At 50.3% G+C, this 13,349-nt stretch overlaps 6 protein-coding genes across 6 annotated transcripts; 5 read left to right on the forward strand and 1 right to left on the reverse strand.

Annotated features, from left to right (window-relative positions):
• Positions 1-360: 360 nt before the first annotated feature.
• C8Q69DRAFT_486942 (putative phosphoethanolamine N-methyltransferase) lies at positions 361-1,783 on the forward strand (the record flags this gene model as incomplete). The annotated part of the gene is made up of 8 exons (XM_028631945.1): positions 361-408; positions 473-589; positions 660-813; positions 876-939; positions 995-1,135; positions 1,197-1,299; positions 1,359-1,678; positions 1,738-1,783. 8 exons carry the CDS (start codon positions 361-363, stop codon positions 1,781-1,783), a joined length of 993 nt encoding a protein of 330 aa, XP_028484763.1.
• A 225-nt stretch (positions 1,784-2,008) lies between these two features.
• On the forward strand, positions 2,009-3,203 carry C8Q69DRAFT_282391 (putative isochorismatase family hydrolase). The gene is made up of 2 exons (XM_028626925.1): positions 2,009-2,356; positions 2,420-3,203. Exons 1-2 carry the CDS (start codon positions 2,234-2,236, stop codon positions 3,080-3,082), a joined length of 786 nt encoding a protein of 261 aa, XP_028484764.1. The 5' UTR covers positions 2,009-2,233; the 3' UTR covers positions 3,083-3,203.
• A 120-nt stretch (positions 3,204-3,323) lies between these two features.
• Positions 3,324-5,339, forward strand: C8Q69DRAFT_486955 (hypothetical protein; the record flags this gene model as incomplete). Its single annotated transcript, XM_028631946.1, has 5 exons — positions 3,324-3,369; positions 4,401-4,580; positions 4,673-4,855; positions 4,928-5,112; positions 5,181-5,339. The coding sequence occupies 5 exons, from the start codon at positions 3,324-3,326 to the stop codon at positions 5,337-5,339; spliced, it is 753 nt and encodes a 250-aa protein (XP_028484765.1).
• A 1,198-nt stretch (positions 5,340-6,537) lies between these two features.
• Positions 6,538-8,445, forward strand: C8Q69DRAFT_507493 (putative oxysterol binding protein; the record flags this gene model as incomplete). The annotated part of the gene is made up of 7 exons (XM_028632892.1): positions 6,538-6,661; positions 6,740-6,845; positions 6,920-7,030; positions 7,089-7,367; positions 7,426-7,675; positions 7,728-8,041; positions 8,091-8,445. The coding sequence occupies 7 exons, from the start codon at positions 6,538-6,540 to the stop codon at positions 8,443-8,445; spliced, it is 1,539 nt and encodes a 512-aa protein (XP_028484766.1).
• Positions 8,446-10,026: 1,581 nt separating this feature from the next.
• On the forward strand, positions 10,027-11,135 carry C8Q69DRAFT_402739 (putative sexual development protein; the record flags this gene model as incomplete). The annotated part of the gene is made up of 2 exons (XM_028627970.1): positions 10,027-10,320; positions 10,383-11,135. 2 exons carry the CDS (start codon positions 10,027-10,029, stop codon positions 11,133-11,135), a joined length of 1,047 nt encoding a protein of 348 aa, XP_028484767.1.
• Positions 11,136-11,401: 266 nt separating this feature from the next.
• Positions 11,402-13,325, reverse strand: C8Q69DRAFT_282512 (histone deacetylase HosA). Its single transcript, XM_028626926.1, has one exon. It carries the CDS (start codon positions 13,135-13,137, stop codon positions 11,668-11,670), a length of 1,470 nt encoding a protein of 489 aa, XP_028484768.1. The 5' UTR covers positions 13,138-13,325; the 3' UTR covers positions 11,402-11,667.
• Positions 13,326-13,349: the final 24 nt, after the last annotated feature.

The raw sequence follows: 13,349 nt of genomic DNA on the forward strand, positions 1-13,349 counted from the left end.
AACAAACTAAATAACAACGTTCCACACGGCCCGAAGCGGACTGTTTCCGAGCCTACCGTACTCGCTAGAGTAGAGTATCCAGGCTGTGGGGCTCCACGCGATTCAGCTGAAGGTTCGACCGTCCTCTGCGGCGTTTGGCTTGCTTGCTGTCGTGAAAAAAAAAAAAACGTGGAAGGGCTAAGTAAACGCCGATTCAGCCACGAGACGATGAGCCCCCAGACAAGATGGCAGCCTTAAGGACTGAGCACTCCCCTTCCGGGGATGAAACATCTGAATCACGTTGAGAATCGCGCCAATTTCCCGGGGTTTAAAGATCCCAGCGTCGTTTCGGTCCCCCTCCTTACTGTGATTGCGGGTGACATGGCAGAATCAGGGGATGTTCGCGCAGGCGCGCCTCTAGAAGTTGATGTAAGCCACAAGAGAGTCGGCCAGATGCCTTGACCCCACAGGTAATTGATTTTGGTTGCTATAGTCAGACAGCGGCGACTGGCAGAGTATCGATGACGGTTTGACATCGGTCTCCTCGTCCATCTACAACTATGAGTACGAGAACGGTCGGACATATCACTCGTTCCACTCTGGTTCCTATGTAAGTGGTTGGGCGACAGAATCAATCGCATGATCGGCGGTAAGACGCGAGGCCTGACCGTCGCTGCCAGATACTTCCGAACGATGAGAAGGAGCAAGACCGGCTGGATGTCCTTCACCATGTATTCCGCCTCTGTTTGCACGGGGACTTGGCATGGACGAGACTGGACAATCCCCAGAAGATTCTCGACGTCGGGACAGGAACTGGCATCTGGGCCATTCAAGGTGAGCACCAAGTGTTTAATTTAAATCGTAACTTGAGTGTAGATGGCTGACACCGCTGGCAGTGGCCGACGAATTCCCATCGGCAGAAGTGATTGGAGTGGACCTCTCTCCCATTCAACCCAGCTGGTCCGTATGTCTTTCACATTGCTATAAGAGAATTGAATCTAAGCTGGACAGCTAGGACACCACCCAATCTGCGCTTCATTGTCGACGACGTGAGCGAGGATTGGGCTTTCCCTGAGGAATCGTTTGACTTCATCCACGTCCGGGGTCTCGCTGGCAGTTTGACGGATTGGCCAAAATTTCTAAAGCGCTGTTATAAGTACGTGAAGCACGATCGCATTTACTGAGGGCATCACTCATTAACAAATCCAACGCAACAGGCATCTGAAACCAGGCGGCAAGATCGAGCTTTCTGAAGGTCGTACGCATATGGAATGCGACGACGACTCCTATCCCAAAGAAAGCTATACATACAAGTGGATCGTAAGACTGACCTTCGGCTGATTTTAATTCTGGACGAGAATGCTGAATCTTCCGTACAGGAAGCATTCAACCAGATCTCGCATGACCTGGGCAGGATATTTGACTTGTTCCCAGAGTACAAGAACCTTTTAGCAGACGCAAAGTTCGAAAATATCCAATGCCACGAGGAAATCTGTCCCATTGGAACATGGCCCAAGGACCGAAGATTGAAAGAGATTGGATGGTTCTTCCGTGCCCAGTTTCTCGAGAGCGCAATCGATAGCTATTCATTGGCTCTGTTTATGCGCTACGGAGGTTGGTCCAGGGAGGAAGCCGAGGTGCTCTTTGCACGTGTGCGGCAGGAGATCAAGACGAACGAAATGCACGTTTACACACACTGGTAAGTCAAATCCTGGTAGTGACGCAGTTGAAACGACCTGGCTCACCTCTCAATCCTAGCTCTTTTGCAACTGCTCAGAAACCTTTTGAGACGAGGTCAGTATAGAAATATATACAATAGTATCTGTGCGTAATGTTCTGCATACTTTAAGGACTGTGCTTCATTTAGCGCAGAACAAACCCATAAACAAGCTAGTTAGCATGTTCTTTGATCCATGCAACTAACTAAAAATATACGGAAGTTCAAACAAACATTCTCACATGGTCAGTTGCTTCGAATCTTAATTCTAGGTGAGAGTATCTGTGTTGCAGTTAGGGGTTCTCGTAAGCACGTATATACGAAAGTACATACATCCATCCTCCCAGAAGGTGACAATAACGATAGTCTACTAGTAGCGTATATCTAGTTTATGCAGTGGAAAGGAGCGAACCCAATGAAATGGTGACTAAGCGACCAGATATCGCTCCGCGATAAGAGCGGGCATGATTTCAATCCCCCGCAATGCATCCAAGGCAAAAGTCTCAACAGGCCTAGACGCCTTCCCCATCTCGCGAGATGGCTGCTTCATCCCACAGGGGACCCGATGCACCCGGGTCTGGGCGAACCGTCGAGGAAAAGGACGATGCATTCGTCCCTGCTCTTATCGTCGTTGATATGCAAGAGGACTTCTGCCCACCGGTACGTCCATCTAGACCTTCAATAGACCCCATATTCTAAAAGCGCAATCATCACAACTCCCAGAACGGATCTCTCGCCGTCCAAGAAGGTCGATCCATCGCCCCCTTAATCAACTCCCTCCTCTCCCTCCCTACCTTCGCCATACGCGTCGCGACCCAAGACTTCCACCCCCTCGAACACATCTCCTTCGCGACCAACCACCCACCACCCAACAACCGCCCATTCGAATCCTTCATCGAGATGAGAAACCCCGCACCGGGAAAAGAATCCGAAACCAAACCCCAACAACTATGGCCTGAGCACTGCGTTGCAGACACACCCGGCGCGGCGCTCATTCCTGAGATCGAAACCGATCGCATCGATCTATACGTCAAAAAGGGTATGGATCCTCGCGTGGAGATGTATTCTGCGTTCGGGGATGCGTTTAGGAATATTGATGATGAATTCTTGATGAGGAAGTCGGTGAATGTGGATTTGAAGGCTGCGTTGAAGGAGAGGGGTGTTACGGATGTGTTTGTTGTTGGGCTGGCGGGGGATTATTGTGTGAAGTTTACGGCGATGGATGCGGTCAAGGCGGGGTTTAGGAGTTGGCTTGTTGAGGAGGGGACGAAGTGTGTGGTGCCTGGTGAGGGGTGGGAGAGGACGAAGGAGGAGTTGAGGAAGGAGGGTGTTTCTATTGTTTCTGTGGATGGTCCTGAGGTGCAGAAGCTCAGGTCTGGAAGGTAGAGAAATTGAGTTGAGAGAATGGGAGGGAAAAAGAGGAAGAAGAAGAAGAAAAGAAGAAGGGATATAAAAATGCTATAGAAGCATGAATGGTGGATATCTTGGAGGGAGATCACTGGAGTCTTGACCGTCTTGACCGTCTACGAGAACTTTCTCCATAACAAGAAGAATAATAATAATATCATCAGTTCAACCTACTCCAACAGATGAATGTCGCAACGGCTGCGATGTTCTGATAGGCCAGATGGACCGAGAGGCTATACCTGAGATTGAGCATGACAAGAGGACATGTGAGATTGCAAGGTCCGAGAAGGAGATTCGTTCGCTGGGGGTCCTGCACCAGGACCTCCGGCTGGCCAATATTCTGTGGAATGCTGAGCTGGGACGGGCCCTGATTATTGACTTTCATTGCTCGAAACTGATTTACCAACCTACGAAAAGGCGGGCGGAGTCACGTCGAAAGCATCCGTGTAGAGGAGAATTGCACAGGCGAAAACGATCTTGTATCGTCTAATAACGTAGATAAGAGATACTGCATGCGTGTGCAGAAATGAGCAATGATATGGACTGGTAGTAATATAAGACTTAATCGAGAAACTCTCAAGTAAACGTAGGGTTGATGTTTACACAGTTAGCTGTCTTCATTACCTGAGATCCTTCATGAACAGCCAGTCGAGTTTGTCATCAGCAAGAAATGGTTGAGGGTCTCCAAAGATATCAGTGAGCGTCGCTGTCGTTTGTTCAACAAAGCTCAGAAGAGTGGACGGTCTCTTTCACTTCTGAACTTCCTGAAGGGAAGCGGTGAGAAGCTTGCTTACTAGAACTATCTAATGCCTGGGCGTGCCCTACCTAGTATTATTTATTATTTACCAGGAAGTCGAACTACACTACAAAATAATGCAAGGGTCCCTGGGCAGCAATCATTTTTTGGTAGAAACCAATCGACAAACAGTACTACATGTGGCCCGTGCTCATGTTCCCGCGGATCTGAACTGAACTGAACTGAACCGCCCCAAGAACCGTTGCGACCACCCGTGAGAGCGAACATTCTAACCTAACTTACGGATTACCTTATTCAAACTACCTGGTCGGCTGGATCCTATCTCTGGCCGACTCCCCCCGGTCCTCAATTCTCCCCGTGGATTGCTTGCACGGTGTCGCTCCGGGTAGTGAGCGTTATTCTTGCGAAGAGCCAAACACAAAAAGCTGCATATGATGCCACACTACAATGAATCTTCTACGCCGGCGGTGACTATAGCGGATATCGATCAGAAAGTAACAGATGCTGATCCGAGAGATGTGGACAATAATATTCCTACAGTTAACGATGATAGCTCACCAGGATCGCTCCCATATTGGCTTGTGAATGTCCCCCGTTCCGAATGGCCTGCTGAATGCCCTGAGTATCTGCGCGACTTGGTTCCTAAATCGATCAAGTGTCTATCGACGCCGGATGAAGCGTACAAGAGGCAGGACTGGGAATTGGTGAAGGAGATAGTAGGTCAGTGACCATTGAAGTAGCCATCATGGGGGAGAGTTCTACGGGTGCAGCATTAGGACCAGCTGCTGACGCAGGATGTCTGGCTCATATAGGAACAAACCATATCGAACGTTTCCAGCGCGTGCCGTCCGATCTCCGTAGGTACCTAGAGTATACCGCTCAGATCAAAAAGAAATATGGATCTGTTATGGACTTCATTGTCAAAAAGAGGCTGCACTGGGGCGAGGGGAGACCGCAGGATCTCAAACCAAAAGGGCGCCCGTTCGAGTGCGATGGTGAGACTGTTACGTTGTTCGTGCATAGGTCGTTTAGGCTGTCTAGCTGACCAGTCCCGAATTGCCATGCAGAGGATATTAAGATTTTATATAACGACTGGCCTTATGGGGTCGAGACGGACATCATTCACCTAGTTGTTTGGGTCAAATTCGATCTCGAGGACGACCCCGCAACCGACGACCTCACCCCGAAAGCGCGACAAGAGATCGAGGAGTACGTGCAGAGGACTTTCTGCTCGCGCATACCACGTGAAGAGGTCAGTTACCAGCATCACCGATGTGACCATCTGATTCGATAAGCTGAATTATGATGCGTGAAATTTAGATTGTTTGGTTCAAGAATTGGAAGTCCCTGAAATCGGTCCACGCCATCGAGCATTTCCATGTCATGATCCACAATCCTGACATGGATTTTGTGAGGGAGCTCACCCACGGGGATATGCCTCTTATTGAGAGAGTAAAGAACGGCGAATCGGGGTTCTGACGGCGGAAGGGAAGGCTTGGTGAGAATCATGACCATCGGTCTACCAGCTTTTGACTTTGGGTAACGGGGCCTCGTATTGCGGCAGCACAATATCTGATGTTTTGCTGCGCATTGATCGTATAGTAGAGACACCTAGAAAAAGAGTTGTTTCCGACAATAGAGAAGAATACAGACATGCTCTTCGAGCGCTGAGAGTAGGATCGCATCTAAATCTGTTTTGAGTGACGGGAGGGCGCTACCTAAAAAACCCGATGACCCCTCCGTCTGAAAAATTGCAGGGAGCCAGGGTGAGTATCCGACCCCCCACCGCCAAGCCCTGCGGCAGTGCCGGTCGCGGTACCTTGATGCTTGATAATACGGTAATCTAGTTACTTGAAAAGCTTCGCGGCAGCATGGGCTCAAGAGAAGACAGAAGAACGGATTATTGTTGGCAAGTATTGGGAAATGACGCTTGCGGAGATGGAGACAGACGGATAAACCGTGCGCGTCCAAGAAATTGAGATGAAGATGAAGATAAGAGAGGAGAAGAGAGGAAAGTAATAGAGTAGTTATCCGGCGATCTGCCTCGTTCGTCCGTGGTAACAAGTAGACTAGTAATACTAATACAGCCGTCGTCATCTCGCCCAACAAACGTCACCGCCTGCCCGCCAGCTAAAATGTTGCCCTTGCTGGCCCGCTTCTTTTTTGTGATAATTAATACTTCTGCCTCGACAGCGTAGCCGCACTGGATAATAATCGATCGCCCATATAGACACCTGGTTTGCCTGGGAAACAACTCCCTGCACGACTTGCTGGCTTCTTCTCATCTCGACTCATCCCCTTAACCCGTCAACGTCCGGATCCTGTGGACTGCGGACGGAGCGTCTTTGACAAGGGAACTTTTTTCTTCGTCACCTGGTGCGCATAAGAGCTCTCGTTGGTCCCTAGAAAACTGCAAGTACAGGGTCCTTTTTTTCCACATCGAATGTCCGGCGTCTAGAATCGATCCCTTTTGTCGTCCAGAAGATCTAGAGATCCGGAAGGTTGACCCTAGCCAATATGCCTGTTTCCGTCCCCCACATCCATAGCCGCCGCCGCTCCTCTCTAAACAGTGAGTTCCGCCAAACTTTTTGCGTCATGCCTTCTCAGCAACCGACAACGTCCCTTCGATCTTACACGTACACTGATACTTGAGGGCGCGAGACGTGTGATGGTCATGATGGCTGACAACTGGACCTCGCGTTTCCTTCACACTACAGGCAACAGGTCATCTGTCGATGAGTCCAAAGCTGAAGCGTCAGGCGCGGAAGATGAGACGGTCGTGGAGCCCGATCAGGGAAATGGTTAGTGCGAATACTGTGCTCAGTAGGATGCTGCGAAAACGACGGAGCATGGAAGCTGATCTTTGTGTGTGATCCCAGTCCTTTCACACATCATTTCACAGCTCCGTCCCGGAGCAGACTTGAGTCGTGTTGTCCTTCCTACGTTCATTCTAGAGCCCAGATCAATGCTGGAGCGGATCACAAAGTGCGTGCTAGCAGCTCGCCGCCCGAATTTCCTGGAAGCAGAAAGTATACTGATATGGTTTGCGATTCTTGCAGCTTCATGGCACATCCGGAGACGCTACTGCCCATCTCCACCATCGATGACCCCCTCGAGCGGTTTGTCGCCGTTGTCAAGTTCTACTTGAGCGGCTGGCATATCAAGCCTCCGTACGGAAACCTACATATAATCCCGGAAGAAGTGGCTGGCTGACTGGTTTATCTGTAGTGGTGTCAAAAAGCCCCTGAATCCTGTCCTTGGAGAGACCTTCACTTGCTGGTGGGATTATCCCGATGGCACGCGGGGATACTACGTCTCCGAGCAGACTTCTCATCATCCTCCCAAGTCGAGCTACTTCTTTATGGCGCCAGAGCACCATATCCGGATAGACGGCACTCTGAAGCCCAGAAGCAAGTTCCTGGGGAACTCCGCTGCCAGTATGATGGAGGGTATCGCTTTCCTGCGTCTACTGAACAGGGGCAGCGACAAGACGAAAGGAGAAAAATAGTATGTGCACAATTGCTGCGATTTGGTTATCGTCTGCGCGGTTTCTAACGAGGAACAGCACATTGACGCAGCCAAACATGTATGCCCGTGGAATACTCTTCGGCAAGATGAAGTATGAGCTGGGAGATCACAGCTTCGTTCGATGCCCAGAGAACAACCTGGTCGCAGACATCGAATTCAAAACGAAAGGATACTTCTCGGGTACCTACAACGCGCTTGGCGGAACCATCAAGAATGAGAAGACTGGGCAGGTTTACTACGAGCTTTCCGGTTTGTGGAACGGGGAAATGCATATCAAGAACGTCTCGGTAAGTAATCCTGTGGGCATAGCCAAGACATTCTGCTGACATGCTGCACAAGACTGGCAAGAAGGAATTGCTCTTCAATGCCACCAACGCAAAATACACACCACCAAAGACTAGGCCACTCGAGGAGCAGACTGAGCGAGAATCTCAAAAATTGTGGTACAACACAGTAAAAGCTCTGATTGCAAGGAACCACGATCTGGCAACAACAGAAAAATCCAAAGTTGAGGATCGCCAGCGAGAGGAGGCCGCCAAAAGAGTAGACGAAGGAGTTGAATGGAAGCCTAGACTTTTCCGCCCCGTTAAGGGAGGCCCGGGAGGTCCCGATGAAGGCGAGGAAGATCTGGACTGGATCATTAACGCACAAGTGTAAGCCTTCTTTCAATGTCCGTTATATCCAAGTGCTAACAAACCGCAGTGATTCTCAAAACCCTGAGCTTGCTGTGAAACAGATTCTTGCTATCGCGCCGATTCTCCAGGGGCAAAAGGTTTCCCATGAGTTCGAGATACCGCCACGATCTGCTGGCAAGGATAAAGCGACGGACGACAGTGGCAATCCTATAGACTCTGCAGGCGAGAACGCCGCTCCGGGTCCAGGCGGCCTTTCGCAGGCTCCGAATGCTGCGTCTCAGGATCAAGGTGCGTCCAGCAGCAGCTCCGGTCTCGTGGAACTACCGCAGCCCTCCCAAAGTCAACAGCCCGGCAATCCATTACAGAGACGGGACACCAACACTAAGGAAGTGGACGAATTTGTAGATGCGAAGGAACAATAGTAGAGAAACGATTTCTCCCCGATGCGCATGATTTGGTGCCTGATTGCGCTATACTGCTTTGTGATTCGCCGTTTTATGACTGGTCCTTTTGATGAGTGACGTCCCTAAAGCTGTCCTAGAACAGATCCAGCACTTCCTCCGTGCAAATCTGGCTGAAAGTTGCCATTTTCAACCTCTTGATTTGGACAGCTTCCGTTCATCCCTCATCCAAAACGTTCCTATGCTGGATACCCGTTAATGATTTTCTCGTTGGGCCCTAAGAGAAGAAGGATTCAAGAATCAAAAAGGGCCGAAATACTAGCCGGAGCCTCGATGAAGAAGGCTAGGAGACGGGATGGCAAAGGTCTCATGCGGCATTCTCATTTTTGATGACAAAGCGCTGTAGGTCCAACGCTAGAAAGAGCGCTGATTAGTCGATTTTAAGATAATGAACAAATCTAACATGATTGTAAGTATTCTGCAGAAATGATGCTGTCGAGCTCAGACAGCCGATTAGTCAAAATGATTATTATAATCGGACTGGCGTTGATTCGACTTGACCACCCGAGCACTGCCAGCTGTTTCTAGTAACGCCCGTCCAATTGTGCTGCACTGGTGGACGCGAGACACTACCTAGTTAGGTAGTCTTGACATCTTATACAGGCAATACGAGACTGGCATTTGCCTAGTTCCATCTTTTGGTAGCCAGTCAAGACTATGGTAATATTCGTGAATCTCAACCCGAACTATGACTATGATATCCAAAATGAAGCCGCCCATTATGCATTCCACAGATCAATCCCTCAAAATCCACCTTCCTGGGTATTTTCCTTCTACTCAGCCATCTTTTGCCGTTTTCCCAGTATCAATCCAAGTGTTCCCCGTATGTTCATGTTGTACGCGCCATTTTCGGTCAAGGTGCTCGTAGACTCTGTAGGCTGTGAATAATGAGTTGAAGAATAGGAAGCCCAGGATCAGAAATGGATTGGCTGTCAGAGAGCGGCGTTTGTCATTGTGGATTAAGAAGTAGAGTAACTAGGCCAGCGCTTGCTAAGTATGTGGGATTGATTTCCTGTGATTGTCGGTTGGGACAATGGAGCGTTTTGATTTTGAAATTCCGGATGTGGTTTCCTCCTTTGGATGTGCGGCCATGTTGATGTTGGTGAGCTTTGGAGAGGAGACGGCTCTTGGGGATCTGTTGCTATGCAAGCATTACGCATGTTGCTGTTCAAATAGGAAAGCACGTATACAAAATGATATATCAAGTTTCCGATGGAAAGGCCATGTAGTTGCTGCCAGGATATGCCCGCAATGTTCCAGCCATGGAAGGAGCCATGTCTCTTCTGTTTACCCTATATGAAGAGGGGGCCCGCATGCCCGTCTCTGTTTTCTTTTCTCCTCCTTTCACACAACAGGTATTCGATCGTTTACAGAATTACTCGTTTAGATTATTCCATGTTGGCTCAGCTTCGTTACTAGTCAACCTCCAAGATAGTATATATACTCCCGCCAATCATTATGCGGGCTTTCACGAGTGCCGTCGCCCTTCTGGGTGCTGCATCCCTTGTCTCGACTGCTTCAGTCAACTTCAAGAGAGATGACATGCTCAGTGAGCGTAGCGTTCCTCCTTTGCCAGATGGAATGCCCAATCCGAGCGAGGAGCAAATCGAAGACATCGAACGCAGAGCGCGCGGCACTCTCCCCAACACTCCTCCGCCTTCCACAATCAGTCCGGAGGGAATTGTCAGTTTGCAGCTGATTGCGTTCAACGAGCTCTTTGAAGTGGCTTACTTCAATGAGCTTCTGCTGAACGTGACCAACAACGTTCCAGGATATGAGATCTCGGATCCCGATGAACGTGAGTTCGTCATAAAGATTTTGACGGCCGTCGAAGCTGTATGCCATTCCTGTCCCTCACTTTCTTACTCGTAGGGCATCAAGGCTGACTATACCAATAGCAAGAGTCACTCCATGCTTTAAGCGCGAACGGTGCCCTCAAAAGTGTCGGTGTTGACCCGATCCAACCATGCGAGTACATGTTTCCGGTGACAGACTTCAAGTCCGCCATTGTTCTTGCGGCGACCTTTACCGCTGTTGTTCTGGGCACGCTCCAAGATGCAGTGGATAACTTTGCCAAAGGCGGGGACAACGGTGTGGCTCGTGAGATTGCGTCCGTTATCGGTAACGAGGGAGAGCAGGAGGGTTGGTACCGACTTCTCCAGAAGAAGATCCCTAACGAGCTGCCATTCCTGACTACCAGCGTCTTGGACTTCGCTTTCACTGCCGTTCAGGGCTTCACGATACCTGGGACGTGTCCGAACATCGATGAGATCCCACTGGAGACATTTGAGCCATTGACTATTGTAACTCCACCCGGACCACAGACTCAGGAGATTACTGTGGCTTTCAATGCGGAGGACGTTGAGAGCTTGAAAGCTGAGATTGATGGAGACGATGATGATGACAAGGATGACGGGGAACACTGGTGGATAACTTATATCAACCAACTCAACAAGCCGATTGTGGAATCGCTGGAGTTCGTATCACTTGAAGGGGATACGATTTTGGCCAACGCACTTTTCCCGTACGATGAGCATTTGATGAATGGGTTGACCATTGCCGCTATCACCGATAGCCCAGGACCATTTGCAAACGCGGATGAGGTTGTCAATTCAACCGTATTTGGACCGGGGCTGATTATAGTGAAGTAAGGGGGATATGACTTGGAGTTCTTCCACATGGTGTCCATCAAAAGAACACTGGTATATTCATAGCAAAAGTGCCTCTCCATAGTCCACTTATAATTATCCTCCCGCTTAGCCTATAGCGTACCAATCAAAAGGATCATTCTCTTCCGGACTGTCCCATCACTGTAGAGCCTGTTTTCTCCGGTTGTTCTTCGAAGGGGTGCGTAGTTGCCATTCCACAAGACGACAGAATATGAACGATAGAAAATTTCAAATTCCACGACGCATATAGGTATCAGTGTCTAGAATATAATATGCAGCGCACGTATGTATGTACAGTATATGACAATAGCCCCACTACTCAAAAGAGATATCGACAGGCCATGCTTCAAGGAATAATCGCCAAGCAAAAAAAGTAAGAATCTTTCAGACAAGTGAACGCCGTGGCTCGAATGTACCAAAACGCCAGTTTTTTGTGACACCAAGACGAAGAAGAGCGTATTATGCAGATAACCAAAACCAGACCCATAATTTTGCAATAGGGTTTATTCTCTTCTCAAGAGTACAATTCACCTCTTGTGCCAGCACCGCGCTCGAGATCTCGCCGTCGACGACCAGAATTCGTTGTGGTTGTGCGGGTGCCGCCTCCTTCGCGGTCTTCGAGCTCGTCCTCCAGCATTCGTTGTTCTTCTTTGATCTCCTCTTCCATGTCTTCCCGGATCCCGAGGATATCGGGTGGGATGAAGCTCATTTGCACGCTGGGGGCGCCTTGGATGTAACGGAGTTTCTCCTTGATGGTTCGAACGAGATTGGCGAGGTAGGCGCGAGAGTTCTTATTTTCGATCCGACGCATGTCGGAGAGAGGGGGAAAGAGGCTGTAGTCTGGACCGAAGTGGTTGCGGAAAGTGACTGCTTCGGGGATGTTGGGGTCGATGATGTTGGCGGCGTCGATGAGGATGGAGGTCTCGTGGGCCCAGGCTCGAGAGACGTTACGGGGGGTGTAGCCACCGCCGCCGACGACGAGGAGAGGGATACCGAATGTCTTGACGTACGCGACGCAGGCGCCGTGGGCTTGGACGTTCAGGCTGAAGCAGCCGAGACGGTCGCAGCCCAGACTGTCGGCGCCGCATTGCAGGACGATGGCGCCTGGTTTGAAAGTCGAGATGCATGATCCGATGATCTCTTTGAAGAGCGCGATGTAGTCGTCATCCTCGATCCCGTCGTTGAGGGGTACATTCAGCGCGTGATGCGCGCCTGGGTTCAGAGGATGCGCGGGACCATTACTGTCGAGGGCGCCTGTTCCTGGGAAGAAATTGTCCTTGTCGTATTTGTGGAAGGAGACGGTGAGGACGCGATCTGTTGACCAGAAGGCCTGTTCGACGCCATCGCCATGGTGGACGTCGATGTCGATGTACATGACGCGCGGATGATGGCGTAGCAGCTGTAGGATGCCCAGGACGATGTCATTGACGTAGCAGAAGCCACTGGCTTCAGCCTTCTTCGCATGATGAAGACCTCCCGACCAATTAATCGCGATATCAGACTGATTATTGCATAGCTTGCGCGCCGCGTCGATAGTGCCGCCGGCATAGAGCGAGGCGTAGTTATACAAGCCATCGAAGACGGGACAATCGTCTCCGAAATTGAACCGGGCGAGGTTATCGCTCTGCTCAGCAGACTGCATGTCCGACGGGATGATGGTCTTGAGGAAGTCGAGGTAGTCGGGATTATGGAAATCGGCCATCTCTTCGTAGGTCGCTGCTCGGGTTAGATACAGGTCCATCGCATGGTGCATGCCGTAGGCCATGACCAGCTGCTTTGTGAGGGTCAGTCGAAACGGTTTCATCGGATGCGACTGGCCGAAATGATGCGGTTCGACGGCCGGGTTGGCGTGCCATGATACTCGATACCCCTTGGGGCGCGGGATCGCAGTGTGCTGGCGTTCATGGGCGACTTTGCTGTCGACGGTCAAGGTGGTTGAGCGCGGAGGTGGTGCGTATTCCTGGACGACAGATGAGCGCGCCATGGCGGGCGCGAGAGGTTGGAGGGAGGATAGTATCGATACGTAGATAGATAGAAGAGAGAAATCGAGATCTCGTCCAAATCATCGCCGGACTTCACGATCGGCGGAGACTCGGCCAGTGGCGGGGCGAAACGCCACGTGAGGCTGGCTAGCCGTTTGGGGACTGTGGCTGGAGAATGCTATGGATTATTAATAATGGGTTATTGGATATTATT

This window comes from Paecilomyces variotii (assembly GCF_004022145.1).
Source record: "Paecilomyces variotii strain CBS 101075 chromosome Unknown C8Q69scaffold_6, whole genome shotgun sequence".
Lineage (NCBI taxonomy): Eukaryota > Fungi > Ascomycota > Eurotiomycetes > Eurotiales > Thermoascaceae > Paecilomyces > Paecilomyces variotii.